At 51.2% G+C, this 26,598-nt stretch overlaps 9 protein-coding genes across 9 annotated transcripts; 5 read left to right on the top strand and 4 right to left on the bottom strand.

Moving 5' to 3' along the window:
* Positions 1–2,314: 2,314 nt before the first annotated feature.
* On the bottom strand, positions 2,315–2,766 carry CC1G_04341 (RING finger domain-containing protein; the record flags this gene model as incomplete). The annotated part of the gene is made up of 3 exons (XM_001828318.1): positions 2,315–2,370; positions 2,432–2,533; positions 2,598–2,766. The coding sequence occupies 3 exons, from the start codon at positions 2,764–2,766 to the stop codon at positions 2,315–2,317; spliced, it is 327 nt and encodes a 108-aa protein (XP_001828370.1).
* Positions 2,767–2,990: 224 nt separating this feature from the next.
* Positions 2,991–5,347, top strand: CC1G_04342 (hypothetical protein; the record flags this gene model as incomplete). Its single annotated transcript, XM_001828319.1, has 7 exons — positions 2,991–3,015; positions 3,069–3,165; positions 3,218–3,352; positions 3,408–3,534; positions 3,591–3,716; positions 3,870–4,899; positions 4,956–5,347. The coding sequence occupies 7 exons, from the start codon at positions 2,991–2,993 to the stop codon at positions 5,345–5,347; spliced, it is 1,932 nt and encodes a 643-aa protein (XP_001828371.1).
* Positions 5,348–8,663: 3,316 nt separating this feature from the next.
* On the top strand, positions 8,664–9,358 carry CC1G_04343 (FK506-binding protein 1; the record flags this gene model as incomplete). The annotated part of the gene is made up of 5 exons (XM_001828320.2): positions 8,664–8,666; positions 8,737–8,794; positions 8,856–8,922; positions 9,087–9,204; positions 9,263–9,358. 5 exons carry the CDS (start codon positions 8,664–8,666, stop codon positions 9,356–9,358), a joined length of 342 nt encoding a protein of 113 aa, XP_001828372.2.
* A 2,955-nt stretch (positions 9,359–12,313) lies between these two features.
* On the top strand, positions 12,314–14,342 carry CC1G_04344 (endoplasmic reticulum protein; the record flags this gene model as incomplete). The annotated part of the gene is made up of 7 exons (XM_001828321.2): positions 12,314–12,385; positions 12,452–12,532; positions 12,588–12,663; positions 12,724–12,871; positions 12,912–14,033; positions 14,088–14,151; positions 14,211–14,342. The coding sequence occupies 7 exons, from the start codon at positions 12,314–12,316 to the stop codon at positions 14,340–14,342; spliced, it is 1,695 nt and encodes a 564-aa protein (XP_001828373.2).
* Positions 14,343–15,828: 1,486 nt separating this feature from the next.
* CC1G_04345 (hypothetical protein) lies at positions 15,829–16,987 on the top strand (the record flags this gene model as incomplete). The annotated part of the gene is made up of 4 exons (XM_001828322.2): positions 15,829–15,995; positions 16,066–16,142; positions 16,213–16,400; positions 16,471–16,987. The coding sequence occupies 4 exons, from the start codon at positions 15,829–15,831 to the stop codon at positions 16,753–16,755; spliced, it is 717 nt and encodes a 238-aa protein (XP_001828374.1). The 3' UTR covers positions 16,756–16,987.
* Positions 16,988–17,919: 932 nt separating this feature from the next.
* CC1G_13585 (other/FunK1 protein kinase) lies at positions 17,920–21,149 on the bottom strand (the record flags this gene model as incomplete). The annotated part of the gene is made up of 8 exons (XM_001828323.2): positions 17,920–18,645; positions 18,701–18,738; positions 18,810–19,193; positions 19,245–19,656; positions 19,712–20,023; positions 20,076–20,474; positions 20,534–20,871; positions 20,939–21,149. 8 exons carry the CDS (start codon positions 21,147–21,149, stop codon positions 17,920–17,922), a joined length of 2,820 nt encoding a protein of 939 aa, XP_001828375.2.
* Positions 21,150–22,511: 1,362 nt separating this feature from the next.
* On the bottom strand, positions 22,512–23,746 carry CC1G_13586 (short-chain dehydrogenase/reductase SDR; the record flags this gene model as incomplete). The annotated part of the gene is made up of 6 exons (XM_001828324.2): positions 22,512–22,731; positions 22,820–23,129; positions 23,185–23,219; positions 23,283–23,408; positions 23,473–23,534; positions 23,639–23,746. The coding sequence occupies 6 exons, from the start codon at positions 23,744–23,746 to the stop codon at positions 22,512–22,514; spliced, it is 861 nt and encodes a 286-aa protein (XP_001828376.2).
* Positions 23,747–24,263: 517 nt separating this feature from the next.
* CC1G_13587 (calcium binding protein Caleosin) lies at positions 24,264–25,621 on the top strand (the record flags this gene model as incomplete). The annotated part of the gene is made up of 9 exons (XM_001828325.2): positions 24,264–24,321; positions 24,364–24,461; positions 24,625–24,649; positions 24,722–24,857; positions 24,927–24,989; positions 25,049–25,103; positions 25,186–25,347; positions 25,414–25,515; positions 25,568–25,621. 9 exons carry the CDS (start codon positions 24,264–24,266, stop codon positions 25,619–25,621), a joined length of 753 nt encoding a protein of 250 aa, XP_001828377.2.
* A 538-nt stretch (positions 25,622–26,159) lies between these two features.
* On the bottom strand, positions 26,160–26,561 carry CC1G_13588 (hypothetical protein; the record flags this gene model as incomplete). Its single annotated transcript, XM_001828326.2, has 1 exon — positions 26,160–26,561. One exon carries the CDS (start codon positions 26,559–26,561, stop codon positions 26,160–26,162), a length of 402 nt encoding a protein of 133 aa, XP_001828378.2.
* Between the last annotated feature and the right edge of the window lie 37 nt (positions 26,562–26,598).

The raw sequence follows: 26,598 nt of genomic DNA on the forward strand, positions 1-26,598 counted from the left end.
TCCATGATGTGATACGCTGAAGACCCGGCTCATATTGCATACTACCTCCTTTACCATTCCATTATTCGCCTTCGCTTTTTGATTCAGCTATTACGACCCCCCTTTTATGCAACCCTTTATCTACCTACCTATGGTCTACCATTTTACACCCCACGCAACGCACGTACACCCGGGATATTTTCTTTCTCGTTTCTGTCTGTTCGTTTGTTGTTGTTGTCCAAAAGTTGTAGTATTTTAATATTATGTAGGAACTTTTTGTTGTTCGTTGTTCGTCGTTCGGTCTCCCTCCTTATCTGATTACTTTTTACTCCTGGTTGAAATCTTCCTCCTGTATTTTCTTCAATTTACCCATTCTTCCTTCCACGTTCAGAACTAGATATGCAAATCCCTCTACTACAGTTCCTTTCCTTTTTATCGGTCCCTCTTCTTCTTCTTTCTCAGAAATTTACAGGTTCTTTTCTTCCCTCGCTCAGAACTTCAGAGTTTTCGCAGGGCCTGGTGGGGTTGGAACCCGTGGATTCGCACCATTGGCAAAAGTCCGCGAATCCGAGTCTTCCACCTCACCCCACGCCCGACGTATTCTTTCCACCCCTTTTTATCTTTTCGTTTCATTCCATGTATAGTGTCTGGGTTTGGTCGTGGCCTTTTTTTTTTGGACTTGGTGGTTTATTTCTTTTCCTATCCTTTTGGATCTTGCCTGCCTTCACCCTCCTTGGAAACTCGGTGCTCCCTACAGATGCCCCCCAGCTGTATGACTTGCGATCCGTCCGACGAAGTCTCGGATGGGCTTGCTTTTTTGTCTCCTTCCTTCGACGGGCCTCTGACCCAGCAGCCACCTGCGACGCCCGACAGACCGTGGCGCCCAGTGACCTGACCCTACACGCGTTTTGGGTCTCGGTCCAGCCGAAAAACGGCTGTTGGGCTATCCACCAGCCTTCACAGCAACGATACGCGTACTACATAAATGCCCTCGTCATTTGGATCGTCAATGCGTCCTCCACCCACTCGCCACCAAACTTGAAGCGCTAGTCCAAGCGCTCGCACCCATTCACTCTCTTCCAACGCTTCGCACGCAACCAACCTCGTCCTGGCACTGCCGCAGACGCCCAGCGCAGGCAATCTCCGGAAAACGTAACTCCCAGATCAGACTCAGGTATTACATACACTGGATACAGAAGAAAGATGCACAAAGACAGAAACCTCCCAAGGTGCTCATGGTCGAAACACACGGCCCGCCTTGGGCTGCTACAGTCCCTCGCTCCGATGGTTTCATCTGTTTATCTTATTCCTCCCATCTACGTTCTCCGCTCTCCGTCCTCAGTTCGACTGCCACACCTAGTGCTGGACGCAGCCTCCACTTGTCTTAATCGTCGTTCTCCCCTTCTCCCCATTCGCTGTCGTTGTACATGTATTTGTATCGAGATGCTAGTGTGGTTGGAGTCGGTTTTGGTCGTTTGCATGTACGCTTTTTTCAGTTTTTGTACCTACTACCTGTCTTCTTTCTAGCTTCGCGTTGTTGTTTGGGTTTTCTCCTCGAGTTGATCTGTCGTCTTGTAGGCTTCTACGCGGGGACGGGACGTTCGTCACTGTGGCCTGGGGAGGAATCGAGGGTGGTGTGGTGCGGTGCGCTGGCCTTGGGGAAGGCGACGACTAGGAGAATATATTAGTGGGCCCATGTCTGCACAGTTTCAAGGTGCTGCAAATCCTCTCTTACAGTTGTTTCTTTCTTTCTTCTTTATAACTCTCTCTTGTTCGTACATACTACAGAAATTGGTTCACGAAGTATTACTACCCCTTGTAACATTAGGAATACAGATTTTAATTTATTAGACTCTTTTGGATTTGGATTGGCGCGTATGTACTGGAAGTAGTATGGTGTGACGGAGCGAACGGTTGAGGAGGGTAGGTATAGCTGATGCAGAGTCGACGGGATACGTAGCTGCGTAACGTGAGGGACCCCGTAGATAAGGAGAGTGGGACTAGCCCTTGGGACCTTGGCTCGTGAGTCTTCGAGCACAGTGAGACGACGATCCTCTCCACTTTGAATAAGCGGCCAATGGATTCCCCGGAGCTGCGGCTAGCGAGATAGGTGTAGGCACCAATGGCGATTTGGGCCTTGAAGTGGTGCGGTAGTATCGCATCGAAGAGAAAGAGGGCCCCCGTTGACTTTCCGGTCGGGGACTGGTATCGCATCGGTGTAAGCTGGGCAGAGTGTGTCGATGTTGGCCCGCGAGCCCAGGTTCAGAATACCCGCAAGTAGTAGGACGGCGGATGGGGAAGGCCCGCAATGGTATCGAGTGCGAAGGGGTTGGGTTCAAGATCCCGCTTGGGCGGGTGCGTTGTCTTTACCGACTGTCCGTTCGGCCGTGACTGTAACGAGGGTGAGTATATAGCCTTCAAGTTGGCGCAGTGTGAGAGATGATATACTCACCCCAAGTCCGGCGATCCATAGGACATTGCTGCTTCGACGCAGCGGTGTTCAGCCACTTGTACAAGCAGTGCATATGGAAGACGTGTGAGCACTCTCCCCAGACTACACAGTACACACCACCCGTTAACTTATAGGCCGTTTTGAATTGAAATATGGGAATACGCACTCAAAGGGCAATCGTCTCCGGGCATCTTGCAAGATGGACAGCACCCTTCATAGGGAACGCGGCAGATACCACAGACATGGCCTTCCTCGTCGTCGTCTGAATCTTCGTCTTTGCCGGTATCCCACTTCCAGCAGGCGACGGCGTGCCAGTGTTTGACTGTGACCTTCATCGACGGGGGACGGTCAGTGGTGACGGTGGATGGAGAGAAAGGGGCGCGTCGATGGTTTGATCGGCATTGTTGTTGTTGAATTGCTGACATCGTTTATTTGGATGTGTGTACGCGCCTCGTACGCGACGCGACGGGGATTGCAGCCGGGCCCCTGAATAGGGTTGTTCTCTTCTTCCATCGTCGTCGTGTTTACATCTGGAAAACTGGCTGAAAAGATTCTCGAAATGTCAACAGAAGCTGCAGATATGGGTGAGTCTGTCTGAAATGAATGTCCGTTGGATATATCTTGAGCCATGAACAAGATGAAATCCCACCGCTACCCCAGGATCTCTCGGACAAGCTCGACGTACTTGTGGAGGTTGTCGAACTGCTCGGTCTGGACAGCATAGATTTTGCAAGGTAGGCTTTACCTCCGTGCTAGTGTTGAAAGTTTCTGACTGTACGGAAAAAGCTATTCACCCGTTTTGAGCCGACTTGTGGACCAGTCGATTTCCTTGTCCTTGACGCAAGAACGCTTGAGAGCGACAGAGCAGGAACTTCGTGAACATTTAGGCTACTTGAGGCACCACAACGGACTTCTCGAGCAGTAAGCCTGTGGCCAGCAAGCCCTTTGTCAAATAGCCAGCTCATTGATTTTACAGCTGGAGAAAAACCCTTCAAGAGCCTGGATCGTCAACTTCAGAAGAGAGTTCAGAAGACTTGGAGCGCCGTCGAGAAAGTTTACTTCGAAGTGCAAGAGAATATCATAAAGAATTGGAGGCTCTTATCGTCAGTTTCCGTCGTGCAACCATATTGCTTTACCTTTCGCTCACATTCCCTTGCAGGCTCAATCCCATCCTCCCAAAGTCACCATTACCGCTCTTCTACAACAACAAGAAAAGAATCGGAAACTTGCCCGTGATATCAAGGACAAGAAAGCGAAGATTAGGACTTTTCAAGGTCTTCCTCCGGTGGGTTATGGATACGCTGTTGGAGGAGTTTGCGTAACCAACTTATTCGATTTCAACAGAATCTAGAGCTAGCAAGACACGAACTACAGAAAGCCCGGGAGGAACAAATGAAACTTATCCAGCTCAGAGAGCAATTATTGACGAACATGGCAGCTGGGGTTGCTTGAGGAGTCCGAGATCGAGCGGAAGTCCATGTCACCGATCCCAGTTGCGTGCGAACTCACCGACCCCGCCGTCTCTGCCCTTCATCCTTCCCGTCGATGTTATCCCCTAGCCGCGATGTCCGCCGCGTTTCAGACCCGTATCGACCAAGAACTCGAACCTCTTTTCGCTCCCCGCCAGACTTCACGCTATTCTCGCAACGCCCAGTTATTCTCCCTTTTCTTTCTAGTTCTCGTTTATGCAGCACTGTTCTCGACGTTTATCATTGACACTACTCGCCTTCTCTCTATCATCTCGCTGCCTTCTCTCATCCAAACAAACGTCTCAACTCCCTCTCCCGCCCGTACCAACTCGACGCGTGCCCTTGGCGTGGCCAATAAGATTTATGTCATCTCTCTCCCCTCCAGAAAGGATCGCCGAGCAGACATGGAGGTCCTGCGGAATAAATTGGGTCTTGATTGGACATACATCAAGGCGACGGCATCCAACGAACCGATTGTCTCCTCCATCCTCGACTGGGTTCGAATTGTGCGTGAAGGCCCGCCTACTGTTGTGACTTCGGAAGACGAGGTCACTGAGTCGACCCCTGGGGACATGCAGCAGAGAATCGCCTTCCGCTGGCCGTCCGACATCGATGCTCTCGCCCGATCCTCCCTTCCACTCGATCTCTGGGATAGTGGGGTTTGGCCTGAACCTTCCAACCATGCCGCCAGGCCCGCTTTGGACAGACCCGATGTACCGCTCCCCTGCGCTACCAAGATTTTCTCTTTTCCATCTGCGGCTCGTTTGAATGGATCCTGGGACATCAACCATCTACCAGAACATATGGTTTTAACGCCTAGCAGAATCGCCTGCTGGCACTCACATACGAAGCTTATCCACTCGATCGCCAATGGAAAATCGTCTGCGAGCGAGGTATCCATAGTCTTAGAGGATGATGTCGACATGGAGCAAGATATTCAAGAACAATTACTACACCTTTGGAAGTTCCTCCCGCCCGACTGGGACATTGTCTTCTTAGGTGAGTCTCCGGCCCTCCGTCGTCAAAAGGCAGTCAACAAATCGCGTCTTGCATAGGACATTGCTGGTCAAACGAGAAACTCCATCCCGCCATCTCGATTCCCACTGGCTACAAAAAGTCGATTCTACGTCTACTCTCCCGGTCGAGGTCACTGTTCTGGTCGTCACTCCATCCGTCCAACGGCCCGAAGTGCACGCACGCTTACGCATTGTCTTATCGGGGTGCCCGCCGTCTTTTACTCCATCTTCGCTACCCACCGTTTGCGTACTCAAGGGCGATTGACCAAGCCATCTCTTGGCTGATAACCTCGGGACGGCTCAAGTCGTATTCCGTTGTTCCCAGTCTCGTGGTTCAGCGCAAAATTCAAACCAGTGACATCGGGTCTGGGACAGGGAGTAAATGGAGGGATGTATTGACCCATGGATTCTTCGATGACGAGACTCAATAGGCTGAGCTTCGTAAATAAACTCACTTGTTACACCTCGAAACCGCTGGAGCTGAAAAGATTACTTTCGTGGCTAAGCGCCCAAGGCGCGTCACGCGATCGGACTCCTATCCGACACGTGATGAGAAACCTCCTAAACACGGACCGAAGTCGAGAACGATGTCCTCAAGCCCTTCAGCAGCAGACCGCATGTAGACGAGTCGGGCAAAGGGTTTGCAGCTAGGTTTTTCTCTTAAAAAGTGCTCAGCAGCTGAATCGATGATTTCTTTCTTGCCTCCGAACTCTTCATTCCCCTGACCCTCACATTCCTCGATTTTTTTTTTCTCTCTTCCCGTGAAGCTTTAGTTGGCGACGAATCGACCCTTTCAGGACCTCAACAACGCGACATTGGTAATCTCAGAGCTTCGATTGGCTGTCTTTCTCAACCGTCTGAACACCGCGACCCCGTCGGATCTCGAAGTATACTCTAGGTATCCTCTGTGACCATGAAGGAGTGCTTTCACGTCTTCACATCTATCATTCATCCACATAGAGCTCACCTCCTCCAGCAGTGATTCGAATGTCGACAGACATGATGTCACGGCCTCGTTTTCTGTGCTATCGGACGTGTTCAAGACACGGCCTGATTCCCTGTCGGTCTTTGCAGGCCAAACACTTGTCCCTGGGCTCCACCTTCCTCCTCTCTGGCAATCCTGTTTTTCCGTCATTCTCTCCCTCCGTTCGCTCGGCCTACACCCTTGATCTCTGTGAAACAGGCCACAATCCAGGGAAGTTGGACGTGCGAAACTTGTCTCATGACCTCTCGTGACCATCGTCCATATCCCTGCGCATGCGGCAAATCCGCCTCGTTGCAAACGCTAACGCACGCAGCCCAGGTACTTTTGATCTCACCCCAACACTAAATAAACTGTGACAAACTATCGGGACTTCAAACCCGAAAATTCTCTAATGTCCAGACGGTCGGTGGGGGTTGCCATTTGCGAGAGAAAGAGAAGTTCTGTCTTTCTAACTTTTTTGATTGCAGTGATCTCCTGTTTGTTTTCGGTGCAGCGAGCACCCCAGAATGCGCGTGGTTGAGTATACGACGTTTGGGTTCTTCAATCCCATCTTGGATGCGGGTTGGGTAAACACCGCACCCCCTCCTCCTGGATTGGCATGCCACCTCCACATTGGATCCCGGACGACTGTCCGACTCGTGGTTCATTGCTATTTGGGATTTCAAATGGCGACGGTCTAGCGGCTCGGTGGGCTTGCTTCTGTGATGGGATATTGGTTCATGGACGTCGCCATGTTCATACCCCATGGAGGTTGTTCTCAGGGCGATGTTTCCATCCCATCAAGGCTAAATCACCGCTCGACAAATAGACGCGTCTTCTCGTTTGTTTTGCGTCATTTTTTCTTCGATTAATGGTCTAGTCCTGAATTGGATGCTCTCGAATTCTGGATGGCTATCCACGCTTCGAACTGTGGAAGGTGGAAACTGCACTCTCTGATTCTCTAAACTCTAATATGTGCCTCGACGAAGGGCAGTCAACGTCATCGGAATCGGAGTCTACGTCTTCAACTTCGAAGTTCAATTCATCGTAATGTGCCTTCTGTGATTTGGAGAGGACCACTGTAGGGTCTATGAATATGCGCGTTTTGCCGGGCCCTGCGTCTTCAATCATCACCATCATCATCATAATGAATTCATTCAGGTCTTTCAGTTCCGACATGGGTATAGCGCTATGCACGAAATCGAGGTTCTCTACACGGCAAGACAGGCTTCACCGATACAGGACTTGTGCTCATGTCGTCTTGTTTGTCGAAATTCTGGGCGGTCACCTTTCGGCTTCTGGGTCTTCATGTGACAAACTCGTGGCAGGAGGTTTTGTCCATTTCATTCGTGCCTTGCCTTCTGTTTGGTCGCGATTCTGATGAAATGGAATGTAGGCTCGTTTTATTGTCTTGTTCTTGTTCCTTTCGCGGGCTGGTTGGGTGTGTATTGAACTCAAGTGACCTTCCCGAGGCCTCGTTGATGTGTGTCGTCTGCCATCCTGTCCCTCCTTATCATTGGCTTTTACGATCATGGATGACTGCACTCCGGGGCAAGCGCCGACTGTTCATTGATTTGCTCTGTGCTTCTCTGCATGCTCTTGCCTCCTTGGGGATGCTCGTTTACCCTGATTGGGTTGTCCCACTTTCGAAGGGGCCAAATATGTTTGTGAAGCTCACTGGAAAAAGGATCTTCGCCACGGAGTCCGAACGAGCCCCTGCCACTCGGCTTGCACAACCTTTTCCCCAATGCAATGATCGATAATCGTGAATCGCTGTCCGCACTAGGGGAACGCGCCTACCCAAACCGAAAGACGTTCAGGCCTCTCTCTGTGTAACATGACCTTTTTTTCCTTCGGTGCGGTGACTTGAGGCTTGTCTTTCTCGAAGTTCCATCCACACCCCCTTCTTTCGGCTCTTCCGGCGACCAAATAGCATACCTCTTACCGCTGGTTTAGTCTGATCCTTCCTGATTTGCGCCGAACAAGAGGCTTTTTCCTGGTATTGCTCGGCGAAATGTGTCAATCAAATCAGTTCGTGTGCTCGCTTTTTTCCATCCAAGGCGTTCTCGGGACGGTAGTGGGCCGTCGAATCTCTTTCCGGGGCAGGCACCTTCCTTGATTTAGGGTTGTCATTGTCGCGATATGGACTCTTCAAAGGATGATCATAGTGTTTTCTCCAAGGCCCGGAGAGCACATTACGCCTTCATCGATCGAGAAGAGGGTGGAGCCGTTTCGACATTCCCTTTCTCGTGCCTCTGTGCTGATGTCTCTTTCTCTGGTGCGGAAAACGTCCGTCCTCTAGCTATCGTACTCTGGTTTGACACTCAGCTCTATGGTGGAAAACTTCCAGAGACCATGATTGAATCTATCTGGAGCAAACCGTCCACTGGAGCCACCTCTTTCGAGAACAGAATTCATTTCGACCCAAATATAGAGATACAAACGCCGTCTAGTGACGTTCCGAAGTCTCGTAAGTCCCTATGGATCATCATCGATATCGATAATCCACGTAACGGCGACATTTTGAAAACCAGATCGGTTTCCGGCTGACTTGGGAGTCGCGGGGGGCACGGGTATGCGCTGTGTTTTATCTTTTGTATTTTATCTGGGTTTTATCTCAGAAATCTGGCCGGGCTTGGGACGTGACCACTCCGGAGGTTGCCAGATCTCTCGGATCAAGATCCGCACTCCGCTGCTCCGCCCCTATAAGTTGTCCGCCTCTGGATTGGCTTGAGCAGCATCCTCTTCCCTTGTTCATCCCTTCCGGTCCACCAACTTCTATCATGGTCAGTTTTCAATTGAACCATGTCGTCTTTGCTTTACAGGACGGTTCTGACGCCTCGTTTCTTTGTCTAGGGCGTCACTATCGAAACTCTTGTTCCAGGCGACGGCAAGACCTTCCCCAAGAAGGGTGGTATGTACCTTTTCTATCACGTTTGACAGTGGCAAAATGTACCGATTCTTGGTTTCGACAGACAAGGTTACCATTCACTACGTTGGTACTCTGCTCGATGGCTCCAAGTTCGACTCTAGTCGCGACCGGTGTGTAACAAGACTCGTTCTCCGGCGTCTAACACGTTCTAACGCCGTTCCTTTCTTCTTAATCCGACAGTGGCTCACCCTTCGAGACGGAAATTGGTGTCGGAAAGGTGATTCTGGGCTGGGATGAAGGTGCGATTTTGGTGTTTCGACGCCGCCTGTCCTAGTGGGCGCGTCGATGATCTCGAACGAGGCGCGGTTCTGATTATCGATGCGATTATCGATTTAGGCGTCCCGCAACTATCACTCGGACAGAAGGCCGTCTTGACGGCCTCTCCGGATTATGTAGGTACCCATCAACGTGCGCCAAAGCTATGCGCTCATCGTTCTCGTCGTTGTACAGGCCTATGGCAGCCGCGGCTTCCCTCCTGTGATACCTCCCAACTCGACACTCAAATTCGAGGTTGAACTCTTGAAGATCAACGGCGTTGGGAAGTAACTTGCTTCGACGTTTGGCTGGCGGTCTCGGTTCTCTTGTTCTATTCGAGTTGTCTCTCTCTTTCTCGGCTTTTTACTTCTGGGGCTCGTGTCGGATTTCTCCTCCCATATTTCTCTGCCCATCCATTCATCGTCGTCGTCGTTGTCATCGTTCATCACCACCACCACCACCATCCTCACCCTCCCCGCTCATCGTTTCCACCCTTGTGTGTATGCATTTTTGTACTTGTAGCCATCATCATCATTGTTTCGCAATCGTCATTCGTCATCATATCGACAATTGCGCGCTGTCTTGAGGGTTTCTTCTGTGTTGTCATAGTCCTCGTGCCCTCGTAAGACGATGGCGGGAATCTTACATCGCGTTTCAATTCACGCGTCTTTGTCGTGTGTAGAACACACACGACCCTTCTCTCCCATCCCCGGTCGGCGAGGGATTGAGTGATGGATGACGATTGTAGATCAGATTAGAAGATTAGATATCGATTGCGGGGTGGTTTCGGTCGTGGAATATTCGCTTGGAATTGTATCCGGCCTCCCGATCGATAATACCCCGGCCAGTGCAAAGAGACCCCAGTTCGTTCGACGGTCACGGTGAACTCGCGGTCAGGAGGGATGAGGACCCTGACTTTATCCTGTCGATGCTGTCAGAAACGCACCTCCTTTTCCAATGCCCGCCTACCCGCCAATCGCGGTCCAGCCTGCTAATCAAATTCGAAGAGGGTCTTGTAGTGGGATGTAAACAACCTTGCGATAACTTCTTACGCCGGCGGCATCTAAGGGTCCTCTTGGCTTTTCTGATATCGAAAAGCACTGAGAAAGTGCCTCAATTACTTAATTATATACTGGTTCGTCTATCGGCCCCGTGGATCCCTAGCCAATTCAAAAACCGCTGAAGAAGCGCTCAATATCAGCACCCTAAAATTACTGGCGTCTTTTCGGCAAGTAAACATTTGGATTGGAAGGAGGGATTGAAATTTATCTGATTAACTATGTATGTACTTATGTAGAACTGCCGCAGGTTGTCGACGGAGGGTTTGTGCTTGATGTACCCTTGTTCTCGAGTCCAACCTTCCTCCTCTGGAAAGCTAAGAAACGCCACGGACGTCGTAGATCCTCGAAGTAGTTGTGATGAAATGAAAGATTGGCTACATAGAATGGGGGCTATAAAGCTGTGTACGTTTTTAGTTTAGTTTGTATTCGAGTGATAAGTAGATCTTTTTTGGGAGTTGGAAAGAGAGTTCAGGAGTGAGTAACGTTTTAGTATCCGAGTTTTAACCGTACAAGTAGAATTTGGGTCACGAGTCGTCACGAGATAACGTTCGGGGTCTCAGACGTGTGGCTGCAACCCTTGGGTGAGTGGATTTCGAATGCTATTGCCATTGGGCTGGCAAAGCCCGTGAAATTCGGCACAGGTTGGGCGGACATGGTTGGCTAGAGGATAGTGAACCTGGAGTTTCCAGAAGGACGGTTGATAAAGTTCGAGTGCGAGGTCAGATGACTCCAATGAAGACCATTCCCTGCGATCGAGAGCAACGAAGTCGGTTCGAGAGAATCGACATCGATGTCCGTGAATAAAGTATGCGAATAGGGAAGGCGTCGATATCTGTACATAGCACTGAAGGAACAGGTCAAAGTACATTTTGTTGGTATGGAGCGCCGCACGAGGTATTAGGCAGGCTAATTGGACTTGAAACATTGGTACAAGACGAGGTCGTTTGACTAGGAAGAATCTAGCCTTGTGTAGTCTGGTGGGAGTGGGAGGTTCATAGGTTTTCTCTGCTGGATGGGGCCGGAAGTGCATTCCAAAGAAGCATTTCGATAGCTGAATTCAAGGAGTAGAATGCTCTGTGGAATGGAAAGGCCAAGTTCAGGTCGAAGTTGAGCATGTAGGTGGTTTCAGGGGTCGGATTTCGATATGACCTAGGCAAGTTGAAACGAGAAAGGATGCAACGAACCACAGAACTCCAGGTCGCGATAAAGCGGTGACTGGTCGGTTAGACGCTGGTGAATCAATGAAGTCATGTCCCCGTTGGACCTGGCGAGGAGGTGAAAGGGTCGATTGTAGGCCAAGAAAGAAGCCGTCCCAACATAGTTCGAGTCAAGCTAAATATGGACTACGCCCGACCATTGAATGACCTGGCCGGGTGGAGAGATGTATCGAAAGTCGCCATTCCCCTCTTCTCTTGCGATGGCTCCCCCAGTTCGAAGAACCCTTTTGATGAGTGGAGTTTTAAATCAACTCTTGGGGCCGTAGCTGTAGCACCCAAGGGTAGATTGCGAGTCCCAAAGCCGCGGACTTGGAATCCTTTAGCAGCTCACTAGCTTTCGACGACGTGGTCGTGGTGTCAACAAAGACGCCAAGTGGTGAGGTGTGCGTTTCCATAGTTCGGCAGGGCTTCAGTCCATCTGAGCAGAGGTCTGCGCAGAATATTAATCCAACGAAATCTACGCAAGCGGCCTGGGCGGAAGCACGGGAGTTGCTGTAGCGGTGTGCAAGAACCAATTATGAAAAACGATTTCCAACGTTCGAGGAGTGCTGCAAAGCTGTGAGATCCAGACTCTGGTGGCACTGCTTATCTCGAGCTCTTGGCATAGATAATGGCTGCCGATTCACTGCGAACTATAGCACTTGGGACGACGTTGTGACTTGCTAGGTGGCTTTTAGAGTACTTGGCATAGGTAAAAGAGGTTTCTTTGAAGCCTTCGCGAGACGTAGAAGGTTCGCAGCTGTTCCTGGGGTTGCTTCTGCTCCTGGGCGCTCCACACAATCCAGCCCTCCGATCCGCCGCCAAGCCAGTGGAACGTGCGTCATAAGCGCTGTGTAAGGTGTGTGGCGGTGCCGCCGTATCAAAGGAACGCGGTTAAATACCAATCCATGGCCCACTTCCGCCTTTACTCGTTCTTCTTCCTCACCCTTTCTCCCAAGCGCCCACAAAACTACTAGCATCGTATCTTGATGCAATACGCCGCCAGCGCAAATGGCGATTCTCAGACTCCGTTTGGCTCGCTTTTATTGGCAGTCTTCAACGTATGTCCCCCCACCGCGCTTGTTATCTCTGAAACAGTCGACTGAACAAATTTTGTTTCTCAACAGTCCATCCTAGAGGTCGTGTTGATATGTTCGGCTGGATATATTCTCGCCTCTAAGGGTATCCTTGACAAAAAGACACAGAAGGTGCGCTCAGGACGTCGTCAGCTGTCGAATTGGTGCTAATCTATACCGCCGACAGCAAATCAACAAGCTCAATGTGTCGTTGTTCACACCAGCTCTGCTATTCTCAAAAGTGGCGTTGTACCTAACCCCAGGTGCGCGCAAACCACCCTCCTATTCAGTTCTTCTCTAATTCTGTCCTTTCTGGAACCTAGAGAAACTCAAGCAGCTATATGTGATTCCCATTTGGTTTATCATTGTCACCGCAACCTCCATGGCAGTTGGTTCACTCCTGGGATGGATATTCAGGCTCAGGTCTTCGCAAAGGCACGTTTTCTTCGCCACATTCTGCCCTGGACCCACGTCCTGGCGTAAACAAGAAGTATTGACATCATCTCCACAGGAGCTTCGTCATGGCCGCCGCAATGTTCATGAATTCGAACGCACTCCCCATCGCCCTAATGCAAAGCCTCGTTGTGGCCGTCCCAGACCTCAAATGGGGAGCCGATGACGACAAGAACATTATGCTTGGCCGGGCGCTTACCTATTTGACCATGTACTCCACTCTTGGAATGGTCGTCCGGTACAGTTATGGTGTTCGCTTGTTGGCTCGCGCCGACACCATTGCTGCCCAGAACGCTACGGTGGACGAGCGTACTCCCTTGCTTGTGCAAGACGTGGAACGCGCGTTTGGCACGCGGCCCTCGACTTCGAATTCCACGGTGGTCAGCGAGGGAGGAAATGAAGTCCTCGTGGCCTCGCCCAAATCTTACGGTATCGTACACTCCCCGGAGGTCATCCCCTCCAGCGACTCTTCCGTTCGCCCTATCGCTCCCCGTCGAAGGACCACTTTCTATCGCTCATTCCCCAACTCGCCTAACGATTCCTGCGAAGAGCTCGGATGTGACTACGACTCGGTCGATTCGCCGGACACTTCGGACGACGATGGTGACGAGACACAACCCCTTTCGTTTGTCGCCAATGGAAACCAAGCTCGCCGTCGTAAGCGCCATCGTCACTCGTTCCGACATCGGTTCAAGCGCCGTGTTCGCCACTACTGGAGAGCAATTAATGACTTCATGACTGTTCCTCTCTGGGCCGCCCTCGTCTCCTTGCTCGTCGCGTGTATCCAACCTTTGCAGTACGCCTTGACCCACAACCTCCACCCTATCAACGACGCTATCAACACTGCCGGAAAATGTTCCGTCCCTCTCACCTTGGTCGTCTTGGGTGCATATTTCTATCCCGAACCCACACCCGACTCGGGCCCTAATGACGGATTTTCCTTGGATGGACCAAAGGAGAAGAAAACGACGTGGCAAAAGATCAAGGCCTTGTTCGATTGGAAGAGTTATCAGAGGGACGAGACTCCCGAAGAGCTTAGGGCTAATAAGGAGCAGTCGAAACCTGGAGAGACGAAAACTGTTATCTTGGCCGTTGCTGCTAGGATGATTATCACGCCTATCGTGATCATGCCTTTGGTTGTGCTCGCGACAAAATACGACTTCCACAAGGTCTTCGAGGAGTATGTGTCTTTACTTGATTCGGTCCCTTCGAGGTCTCTAACGCTATCATTCAGTCCTGTCTTCGTCGTTTGCAACATTATCCTTCTCGCTTCTCCTCCTGCTCTCACGCTGGCTCAGGTTCGTCGCTTCTGTTTCCGTATCCCTTAGCCGCAAGCTCATTTCTCTCCCTTTGGTAGATCACACAAGCCGTGTCAGGCGACGCCTTCGAACGTCTCATCAGTCGCACCATCTTCTGGTCCTACTGTATATGCACGCCACCCGTCACCATCATCTACGTCGTTCTTGGACTCTTCCTTGCAAAGCTTTGATCATGGGTTCTCATGGGATTCTGGGATCTGCTTTTGGGGGTTCAATGAATCGGATAGTTTCATTTTCCACAAATATTTCTTGGACGTTGCTGTTGTACTGATATATGCCCCGAGTCGTACTTACTTCTGACACCACGCAAACTGGCCTCATTACTGTAGTATACTGATTTATTTTTTTGCTGATTTCTGCTCACGTTGCATTGTTGTTTTTCTTTCTTGCTTCCTGTGGTGATAGAACTGAAACACCCGTGTTGCAATTTCATCCCTGTTCTGTTGTTATACCCGCAATGCATTGTATCTTACTGTATCGAACTTGATTTTAGACCTTTCATTCCTGTATCGGCGCTGCTGTTTTTTGTATCCTTTCAACTAGGAATTAGAGATATGGAGTGTCTTGACACCCTTCTTTTGTTCGCGATCGATTTATGCGCTGGAGCTGATTGATGCTCGACGAACGCGACTCCGATATCTTAGCTATGATTGGATGGCCAACCCCGCAGGGTACGGTACCGTCACGCTTCACCACCTGGATGAAATCTGGTACCGAGGCTCGGTGGAGTTCTTCCTCGGATTACTTCGTTCCCTCCGCCGCCCTGCTTCACTGTTCATTGTCCTTTGCAGGATTCAATTGCACGATCGACGTTGGACCCTCTGACCCTGCGCTTTTGATGTCCAGCTTCGGTCAAGCGCTCTTGTGGGGCATGGCAATTTTCGATGATGGGAGGACCGAGAGAATAAATATTCGTCGCGTCCATTTTGCATCATGTCACTTATGGGGTGGGGACGACGACACGGCAATGAGCAGGAGGAGCTCCTAATCTTCGATTGCAACTTCTACGGAAGATTCTGAATGGGATAGTATAGCCTCGGTGCCGTCTTTAACCTCTCTCTGCGTGTGGGAGGCCGGTGCACTAGTTTTTGTCGACTGTATGGGACGCGACCCAGTCGTACGTGGGGGAGGCTGGTGGGGTGGACGATGGAACGGAAAACCGGAATGCAGTGGAACGTGATACGTTCTTCCGAAGTCTACGGAAGGTCGAATCCCTTGTGGGACACCAAGTAATTCAACTCCTGAGTCCTAATGTTGACGCGTTACTCTGGTGAGGCTTGGAAGTGTATTTTAGGCCATCATTTCCGTGATCATTGACAAGCTGGAATGGGCGTTTATCAAAAAGGGCGACCGCCCCAGTCAAGCGCCCAATCCCATGATCCTGCGGCTTACACAGCAATGTGCACACCCCCCGAAATCATCCGAATTTCAAACAGGTCACGCTTTATCTTTGTTATTGAATTGTTACGTTAGGTCTCTGTAAGACTACGGTAACGTGAACCACCTTCACAGTCGCGTCTTCTAGCAATATAAAAGCCGGGTTCGAGGAGGGGTGGAGTCTTCAGAACAAGATTTGTTATCCTCTCACTCATACTACTCCTATTACTGCTACTTACTACTATCCGACTTCGTAACCTCGGAAACTACCTTGTCAAGATGTCTTCTGCTGGCCACCATCACCACCACCATGCTCACGGACATGCCCATGGACATGCCCCCCAAAATCATGGACACCAAGACCGCGCCGAGGCAAACAGGGCGCACTTCAATGAACACACGCATCTCTTTAACGAGTGGCCTCATGCGAAGGAGCGCCGGGAGAGGTATGTTTGGCTAGTTTCTCTGCTAGAAATCTTTGTCGTGACGTCATGCGACCCTTGGTATACTCAACAGGACCATCGAAGCGCTCTTGAAGTATAACACCCTTGATAAAGAGAACACGACTGTTCTCGAGTTTGCTTGTGGAACTGGTGGGTGTATTTTGAAAACATTGAGGTTTTAATGGGCACTGAGGCTGACTATCATCGTTCCGAACTGCAGGCCTGATCTCCGCTGGTATCCTTCCCCATGTGAAGAGCGTGCTTGGAGTTGACATCAGCGACGAAGCTGTTAAGCTGTTCAATGAACGGTCTGAGAAGGAGGGCGTGTTGGATCGATGCAGGGGTATCGCCGTGAACATCGAGACCGACAAGGGCGCGCTCCAAGGACAGAAGTTCGATATGATCTTCGTACGTCCCTTCCTCTACCACCCATTCCACCGTCATAATGTAACCTTTGAATTCCCTCACTCACCTATAGTGCTCCTCCTCGTACCACCACTTTGAGAACCCATCAGCGATCACCAAGCTCCTCGCCGGGTACCTCAAGCCTACCGGCACCCTCGTCGTCATCGACCACCTCGCCACCGGCGACGCGATCCCCGACAGCCATAAACATATCGTTGCGGTCCAGGGCTTCTCTGAGGAGGATATGAAGAGGATTTTTGGTGAAGGAGGGTTGGAGATGACGCTTTATGAGGTTATTAGGTCTAGTGAGGAGGGGGATCGGGAGTTGTTTGTTGCGAAGGGGGTGTTGAAGGAGTAAGTTTTGAATGGAGGATATACAGGAGATGAGCGGGTTCATTAACGGTGCCGGCTAGACTGGCGATTAATGTGCGCGGTCCCTCTGTTTGTATAGGGAATTTGCTGGGTTAAGGCTTTTACTGCATTTATGGATGAACTGATCTTATTATATGCACGCTATACCTCAGCCTGTATTCTGGATCCAGATGTCACTGCACAAGGGTATGATATCAGCTGTCTGTGCCAGACTTGGGAAGGAATAGTCAATCTCCTGCTTCCTTTACGTCCGGAGTCATCAATCATTAGCCAAGCAAGAGCGACACTCACCGAGCGTGGATCAAGCCGAAAGCGATAGAGTTGGCTCAGACGCGTTAAACTGGCCCCATTCCTTGCAAATGGTCTTGGTGAGGCCGAGGACGGTGCTCTTGGTGGCTGCATCCATTTGTTGTCCCTTCTAACCCAATTTTACAGATGAGGTGTTCTTGAACAGAGAATTCGAAACTGTGATGGAGAAAAGCGCGAAGACGCATGTCATCCCGACATTGCTCGCGCTTGCAACCTCCACCGCCTCAATTGCTTGTCTCGTAAACCAGCCTCTATTCTCGCCTTGGCCTTGAACGAATGCGGTCTCTTGATGAAGCGTCTAGCCAAGGAGCGCAAAATGGCCTCATCATCATCTCGAAGTGGGAGTGAAGGTGCCAATGGACGAGGGATTGAGTGGTACCGGTACTATTAACTGCCGAGGAGATTCGTGCTATCCATATTAATGGAGGCGATGGCGACGGGGAGATGGAGACGATTGTTATAACTAGAGAGTTGGTGGAGATGGTTGCGCAGGAGAGGAATGTGAAGAAGATGTGCATTGATTTGAGATATGTGTGTATTGGTGCACCGCCAAAGTTGGATTATTCTTGTGGCGTGATATCAATATGACACTTTGTCTGGATGGTGGGCGGACCCAGGGTTTTGAGGGAACACCGGTTCACTTCGTCGGAGGTGAGGGCATTATCTTTTGGTGTTTAAGTTGAGAAAGAGGGTCTCTTGCTCGGACGAGCTGGGGTGTGTCATTATATTTATTGTATTGTTTCTGGGTGATCCTACTTTTGAACATCGCATTGTAAATATTAGCGGAGTCCAGACGAAATCTAGAGAATATCTATGAGCCCTGGCCCGGGGCCCCTAATCTTCAATCACCTTTGCGTCGAGCATGAAGATGCAAGTTGGCTCCTTTATGGGCCTTACCCATGGGACTTGGATCGAGGGATAGTGGGAGATCCGAATGTACCTTGGGCGGCGTTGTGACACCTTCCACGGTGTCTACCTTCCGTTTCGCTCCTTGACGGCCGGTACGGTGAGGAAGGACACTTCGAGTGAGCTGAATGGCCGCTGATTTTACCCTTGCCATTTCTGTCCGTTGTTGAATGAGGGAAAAGTGTTTCTCGTCCGGCTCTTCGAGTGTGTCCCGAGTCTTCTCCAAAGCGTTGCGAAACGCGGCAACAGGGTAGTGGCGACATAGGATGTTTCCCTTCTCGTTGAAGCCACTGCAGAGAATTGCCCACCATTCAGCGAGTAGCCCATGGAGAGGTTTGAAGAAGGGGTGGAACCAGGGGAATATATGGTCCTCCAACACTCGCGGCATCTTGTCGCGAATAGTCATAGAAAACATAATAGATTTTATCTTCCGAATCTCTTCCTTTGGGGCCTCGAAGAGATAATAGCGTCGAAGAGAACCTTCGTAGAGCTCGTCACCTTTGACATCATCCTTGGGCTCCGGGCGCCGTTTTCCGCCGGGCCCTTCACGGGTCAGGCAGAGGAAGACCACAACCCAAAATAACGACTCCATGTCGTGTATTGCGCTGTGGGTTTCGTCGTCATCGCGAAGCAATTTATGGCTCATGAACGCGACAGTGCCCTGTTGCAAAGATGTTTGAGCAGGTGGGAAAAGAGGCAGGACTCGGTTCACTCACAGTCGCCACGGCATGTATTGCCGTGCGTTCAGAAAAATCTGGAGGGAGGACAGGCTGGACCAACGACTACCGTCAGAAGAGAAGGGAAAAGGTGTTTCAAGGTACGTACATCGTTCTGCAGCCCTGGAAGCATGTCTGATAGTTCGAGTGGCCTGTTCGGCGATGCGCCATCGGAACAGAGGTACACGGTTATACAGGCTAGTAGCCTCAACCGCAGCAACATGTGGGAAGGTTGATCGATGGAGATAGAGGATCACAAGTGCGAGGTTATCTGAAACCTCCGACTGAGGGTGGTATTTGCGGAATTCAGCCAAATATTCGCGCAGCTCCTCCCGCAGCGACGAGACCCTCCTTGGTGTGTAGTTGGGGCCAAGATCCTTCGCATGATCAAAGTCAATCAGGCTTCCTTTGCGCTCGAGGATTTCCATAACGATGTTGCCGATACTGATGTCGCGATGGCAAATGCCCTTCTGATAATATGCCCATTCGTATTCTATCATTCGGGAATGAGCGCCGGCAAAAGGAGCGTAGAAAGAGGGCTGACCTTTCACTGCATCAAGCAAGGCTTCTACCAATTCCTTCAGACTCGTAAACATCTTGATTGCTGTGCCATTCACAGGGATGACGAGCCGACATTGAACTCGTTCCATGAACTCTTGCGCAATCTTGGGAGGGTTTTTCGCTGAAAAGGTATTGTGGACAAGGTTGTGCTCGTCGCGGGGCTCTGACAGTGTCCTTTGCTGTGCCCCGCCCTTTGAGCCTTTCCCCACGATATCTTTAGCCGGTTCTGTGTGAATACCGCGGCGGAAGTCCTTCTGGGTATTGGATCCTTCAACATCTTCGCCATGGCACACAGGATCCTTCCTCCTGCCACCAAAATCCCCCAAACGGCTATAGAGTTCAAGTTCAGCAGCGCCACCCACGTTCGGTCGCCATGATTGCTTGATGATGTATAGCTGACGAAACGTCAGGCCATCCGAAATGTTGGTACAACAGCCTGAAACAACACACCTTCAAGTCTTTGGTATTGGGCTCATTGGTATAATCGCTCAGTCGAAACGCTCTCCACACAAGCGTAGCGCGACCACACATGATTTCTGATCGAGCTACACTCAGCGGCTCGACTGTGTGGTAAATATTTTTGTTGATGACTATTTCCCAACGCAGTGAATGTCGGTGCTTTGGCACCTCATGGAAAGGAAGTCGATAGCTGTAGGTAGGCGGGCGGTTCGGAACAAGCATCTTCATGGCAGGGTCAAACCCCAAACGTTCCGGATTCATGGTTGCAAAACTGGCCATGATGCGAACAAAGGTCTTGGGATCCTATGTAAATTTTTGGTAAGGCTCCCTTTTTCGTCTTAATGTCGCAGCATACCTTGTCGATGTCGACCGTCTGGTCAGCACCGAGGAGTCCTGACCGATCGCAGTACCAGAGGGACAACGAACGGTGGAAGATAACGATGCCAGAGACGAAGCGGCGATCATGCTGCTCTCGAAGAATTTGTCGAAGATAGGTGGATAGTTGGATGACAGAGTCCCAGTCGTCGTCCCGGTTTGGTTTGACTTCAGCGACCAGGAGAGTCCTGAGCCATGAGGCGATTGGCTTGGGTGGGGCCTGCGACTCGGTGGGCTGGGCCTGTGGCTGCGGTGCGGCCTGCGACTCGGTGGGCTGGGCCTGTGGCTGCGGTGCGGCCTGCGACTCGGTGGGCTGGACCTGTGGCTGCGGTGCGGCCTGAGCATCGGATCCATTCTGTGCGTCGGTCTGCTGGGGGTCCTGCTGGACAACAGGTTAGCAAGGCAAAGCCAATTGGGCACAACTATGAAACCACGTACCTGGACCTCCTCAGTTTCTCCGCCTTCTGTCTTTTGTCGCTTTGGGTTTGGTTTATCCGAGTCGTTTGTGTTGTCGTTTTCTTCATCATCCTCAGTGTCATGCAGCTCCTGCACAGAACCGGTTGCCGCCACGGCCTTGACACCAGGAGACGGATCACGCACCTTGAAGCTTGCTGCCAGGTCCTCGACATTGTCCCCCGGATTGAGAATAGCACTGAGAAGATCTGGGCGTATCTTGCTCGCGCCTTCAACATTCGACTTGGGAGCTGAAGAGTGACAATCCAGCCATGTGGACGGTATAATTGGTGATTCAGGTGCGCGCTCGTTGACTTTTCGGACTGCCTCCTTAGTGATAATCGTTGAAGATGGCTGCGAGTGGCGTGTAATAAGCCGTCTCCGGCCCACCCGCTTTCTCAGGAAGGCCTTTCCAGCCTGTTTGCTGGGTATAGTGGTCCGAAAGAGAACCGAGGACCTCGTCAACCTCTGAGTCAGTCAAGGGGTGGCCAAGGAGCTTGAGAAGATCGTGGAGGCTGCAGATTCGGCTCTGACCGTCGAGGTCGTGAACGACAGCCGCTTTCACCTCATCTGCAGTGGTTGCATGGCTGCTTGTCGCCATGACTCATCTCCGACTTGACTTGACTGTCGGGCTTGTTGCGATATCTGAAAAGTGGTTCCATGGGCGGCTACAAAGTGAGAATGAAGAAGAGGACACACCTCTGAACACGGTTTGGGCACGTTCACCTTATATCGGTGCACCAGCCTTGAGGGACAGTTCCTGTTTGGCAGGAGCTGGTCAGCAGACCCTTATCGATTGCTACAGATGGATTCGAACACGGTGCTCGGAGATCGACGAGTTCTGCGTGTCAAACACTGACAGCAGTGGCATGCCCTATTTTGCTTGTGTGGGTCCACCAATAATGCTATTTACCTGTAGAAGTTGCCTGTCAGCATCTGAGAGAACGCTTTTATGGGAGTGCAGACGCGATGAAATGACCGACCAACGCTGCGCTCAGATGTACGGGGAAGAGAAGAGTTTGCCAGCGCCTCTCTGGAACTGGCGCTGCGCAACTGCACAGCCACATTCCCAGCGAACTCCGTCTTCTGAGTACAGTCGCCACCCCTCCAGGATCTCCACGTCGTCGCCGACATCCTGTGGGTGAATCAGAGGTAGGGTTACTGCCTTGACCCTCTAAAAGTTAGTTAATTCTTATTTGATTCCAAATAGGCATCGTGGTCACTGATTTATCCTGTTATTATTGCAGTTAGCTCATCGCCAAGTTTTTGAAATTTGAATGGTCCAGCAGCTGGAGAGCCTGCTACGCCGGTCAAGTCAACCTATATATCAGGCCCTTCTCATGTCAAGGGCGTTGACGAAGAAAAATGGCAAACGCAAGCAAGACTCGAACGACGACGGCAATCCGGGGCCAGGACTTAAGTCCCTCGTGTTATGGCTTACATGATAGATCCTTTGGTATTATCGAATTCCTCTGTCTTCGTATGTAGTCACATACATTTTAATGCCAATAGATTTCTGAGGAGGATATGAAGAGAGTTTTTGGTGAGGGGGGATTGGAGATGACGCTTTATGAGGTTATTAGGTCTAGTGAGGAGGGGAATCGGGGGCGCTGAAGGAGTAGGTTTTGAGTAGAAGCAGAATTTACATAGTGCCGGCTAGGACTGGCGGTTAATGCGCGGTTCTCCGATTGAAGGAGGGTTTGCTGGGATATAAATTATGGATTTTACTCTTCTTATGGCTTATACGAGCTATACCTGTATTGTGGATCCAGATGTCACTGGTTATGATATCAGGTCAGTGCCAGACCTGGGGAAGGAATAGTCAGAAGGTTCCATGGTCATCAGTGAAGGTGGCGATAAATATGTATTGCGATGAGATAGTATACAGATGCATGCATCACCCTCTTCCTTCCCTCTTCCCACTCCGGGTCCCAATCCTAATGCGAGAGTTTGGAACGGCCCCTTAGATGCCAACACCACCAGTGACCTCCAAAGTGTGGCCGGAGACATAGCTTGCCAACGGTGAGCAAAGGAACAAAACGGCACCAGCGGCATCCTCGACGGATCCACCTCGTCGGAGGGGGATGCCGAGGTAGGCGTTTTGGTCGTCGGTGAGGGCCCTTGGCTCCTGGAACACCCAATGCAACCTTCTTGCCGTTGACCTCGATGGTCTCTCCGGCCTCCTTGGCGGCAGTCAATCTATATATGCCACCCCCGTCAGCCTCAACGTCCCATACATCAACCATTAGCCGAAGCAAGAGCGACACTCACCGAGTGTGAATCAAGCCGAAAGCGATAGAGTTGGCTCGGACGTTGAACTGGCCCCATTCCTTGCAAATGGTCTTGGTGAGGCCGAGGACGGCGCTCTTGGCGGCTGCGTAGTTGGCCTGGCCGACGTTTCCGTGCAAGCCAGAGGTGGAGGAGACGTTGACGATGGAGCGGTTTTCTTTGGATCCCTTGATACGGAAGTAGGGTGCGGCTTGGCGGATGAGGCGGAAAGGAGCGCGGACGTGGATCTTCATGATGACGTCCCAGGCGTCGTCGGGGGTGGTGTGAAGCATCTTGTCGTAGGTGAAGCCGGCTGTTGGGAGTAGGAGGTGAGGAGGTGAAGGGGAGGTGGACAGGGGAAGGCTTACCGTTGTTCACGATGTGGTTGATCTTGCCGAACTTGCTGGAGGTGGGGAGATGTAAGGTTAGATCTAGGCGAATGGTGGGTATGGCTGAGGAGGCTTACGCGACGGTAGCGTCGACGATCTTCTTGGGGAAGTCCTCAGCACCGACGTCTCCTGCAACGGAGAGAACGTCGCCGCCCTGGGCCTTGATCTCGGCCTCGACGCCTTCGAGGCGCTTAGCATCGATACTGGTTGGTGAGGAAAATGTAATTAGGAAGATAGCTCGCTGGGTAGGAGAGAGAGAGTACGCACTCGCTGATGACAACCTTAGCACCCTCCTTGGCGAAGAGGAGGGCGGTGGCCTTGCCAATACCCTATGCGGAGCTTAATCTACGTTCTGTTCATCCAGAACAACAATAAACGAACCTGGCCAGCACCTTCATACAGCACCTATATCAGTACTGTAGATCATACCCACAAGAGGGGTACTTGACATACCGGTAATAATGGCAACTTCGCCAGCGAGCAAGCCGCGGCTGTAAGTGTTGGAGAGGTGTCCAGAGACCTGGGAGAGACGGTCGGCCATTGCTATCGGTTGAGGATTGAGAGAGGATGGAATGTGGGGAAGAGATTCGAGGAACCGGGTGGACGCGCTTTCGAGCTATAAAAGCGCTCGCGAGAGCGGGGAACTCGACCGGGTATCGGAGCCAGGTTGAAGACCGGTGTGGGGAAGTGATCACGTGTGATAACCGTGTTTGCCGGAGTCCGGGCGCGAAGTTCGAACGTTGAGGACGACGACGACGAGCTTTGGATGTTTGATTCGTGGCGAACTTGCTCAATGCGACGGCGAACAGGACCAAGATACCAGCTTCACACAAATCAGACTTGAAACTCCCATAAAAGAATGGGAAAAGCGCCCCTAGGCATCGCAATTCAGGAGACGCGTCGACTTTGCAACAGGGGCGCGTGCAGTCCCCCGTCGGCGAACCGGAAACATTCAGGAGTTGGGTGCTGTAGAGTTGTGATTGTGGCGACGGCGGCCGTCTGCGGCCGTCCAATCCAAGCTGTCCTAGTCTCGTATCTGCTGACCGTCGCGTCTCAAAATGGCTATACTCCGCCAATCGTCGCGTCGAGATCGTCGCCAGCCACCAGTTGCAGCTAGTGGGCCAACTCTACAGTGCTGACTGTACTCGGGCGTCATAGCTAACGCCTGCGCTCAGCGTGTGGACCAACGACCAACGACGACAGAGGATACGCCATGGAATCGGATTTTCCGGCTTCTGAATAACTGGCCAATGCACGTAGGAATGGGACCGACGCGCCTCCCTCTTGCTTTCGCAGAGCTTCGAGTTGTTTGGATGACATCATCTCGCCCAAACTAACCCGCCGTATAAAAGCTACTCACCCTACCTCTGCTACTCAGCCTCTTTCTTTCTTCCCCCACCTTTGACGAGACCCGCCCAGGCCGTCAGCGTCGTCGCTCATCGTCGTACGTGTCGTCCAGCCTCCTTATTCTGGGCGCCCGCCATTGACCAAAGCCTTCTGGATGCAGCTCGAATAGTCATGGTAGCCCCCAGAGACGCTGCTCAGCCCGCTCCAGGCACCGGCTTCAACCCAGAGAAAACCAACACACCTCTTCAAGGACATGTCGCGTTCTTCGACAGAGATGGGGACGGGATTATCTGGCCATGGGATACGTGTGTCCGTCCTGTCTTCCTCTTCGACCTTGCATTGATCTCGCCCTTTGCCAGTTACAATGGTTTCAGAGACATCAAGTTTGGCGTTGCCCTTTCCCTCTTGGCGATGTGCATTGTGCACTTTGGGTTCTCGTGCGTGGACTTTATCCATCTTGGACACGCTATCCGTCATTTACGCCTTGGCGGGATAGGTATATGACTATGGGAAGCTGGATACCCGACCCCATTCTTCCGTCTGAAGATCAAGTACATGCATCGAGTCAGTGCTCGAGCCAGTCCTCTTGGATGACCCTCGTTACACTGCTCTGACACTTCGTTCTCTCTACAGGCAAAACACGGGTCTGACTCGGAGGTCTACACTGGGATCGGAGAATACGACGACAACCGTTTCAACTATATGTTCGACATGTATACTCAGCCGCCCCACGCCTATATGACCTTTCCCGAGGCAATGTACATGGTTCGGGCGAATATGAACCCTTGGGATTTTGTGGGTGTGCCCTACCTTCGACCTTGATCTAGTACGACTGAACCCTCTTTTCTCCATCCCTTCTAGTTCGGGTGGTTTGCCGCTATATTCGAATGGACCGCAACATACATCATGCTTTGGCCAGCAGACGGAAAGATGGGAAGAGAAGATATCAAAGGCGTGTATAATGTAGGTTTCACTGCCTGCATTTCCCCAACCTCGTTGACGTTCGCGATTCCAGGGCTCCATCTTCTACATGATCTCTGGCCGTAAACCGATGGGAAAAGTCGTCTAAATCAACAAACCAAGACCTGGTTAAAAACACACTTCGTTCTTTAATTTTTTAGTGGTTCTTTGTTCTGTTAGAGTGCCCATGACCCCGAGCCTGTGGCTCTAGGTGGTTGCACGGGTGTTATATTTGATGATTGTCCAATTACACGGGTCTAAGTGCTGTTGGTTCAGCTCTTTACAGTCAGTCGACAAGTTCCTTTTGATACCGAGCCAATCAGCCTCCCTCTATTCCAAGTGTCCCAATACAGTCTCGCTTTCGTATACCACCATGGCGACATACAATATTTCCGTGTGTAGTTGAAGCCGCTACAAAGATCTAGAATTGACCACCACTCGGAAAGTAGTTCATGAGGGGCTGAAATGAGTGGAGGACTCCTCGAATCTAGAGATATGTATGTAATATTGTCGGCACTCTATGTTATATCTTAGCGGGGTTTACATGAATTCTAGTTTAACTTTCAGAGATACTACCCATGAGCCCCAGTCCTCAACCGACTTTGTACCAAGCCTCATAAAGACGAAAGGTTCCTTTAGAATGGACCTTACCCACGGGACTTGGATCGAGGGATAGTGGGAGAATCCGAATGTACCTTGGGCGGCGTTGTGACACCTTCCACGGTGTCTACCTTCCGTTTCGCTCCTTGACGGCCGGTACGGTGAGGAAGGACACTTCGAGTGAGCTGAATGGCCGCTGATTTTACCCTTGCCATTTCTGTCCGTTGTTGAATGAGGGAAAAGTGTTTCTCGTCCGGCTCTTCGAGTGTGTCCCGAGTCTTCTCCAAAGCGTTGCGAAACGCGGCAACAGGGTAGTGGCGACATAGGATGTTTCCCTTCTCGTTGAAGCCACTGCAGAGAATTGCCCACCATTCAGCGAGTAGCCCATGGAGAGGTTTGAAGAAGGGGTGGAACCAGGGGAATATATGGTCCTCCAACACTCGCGGCATCTTGTCGCGAATAGTCATAGAAAACATAATAGATTTT

The sequence above is a fragment of the Coprinopsis cinerea genome (genome assembly GCF_000182895.1).
Source record: "Coprinopsis cinerea okayama7#130 chromosome 1 map unlocalized cont3.1, whole genome shotgun sequence".
NCBI lineage: Eukaryota > Fungi > Basidiomycota > Agaricomycetes > Agaricales > Psathyrellaceae > Coprinopsis > Coprinopsis cinerea.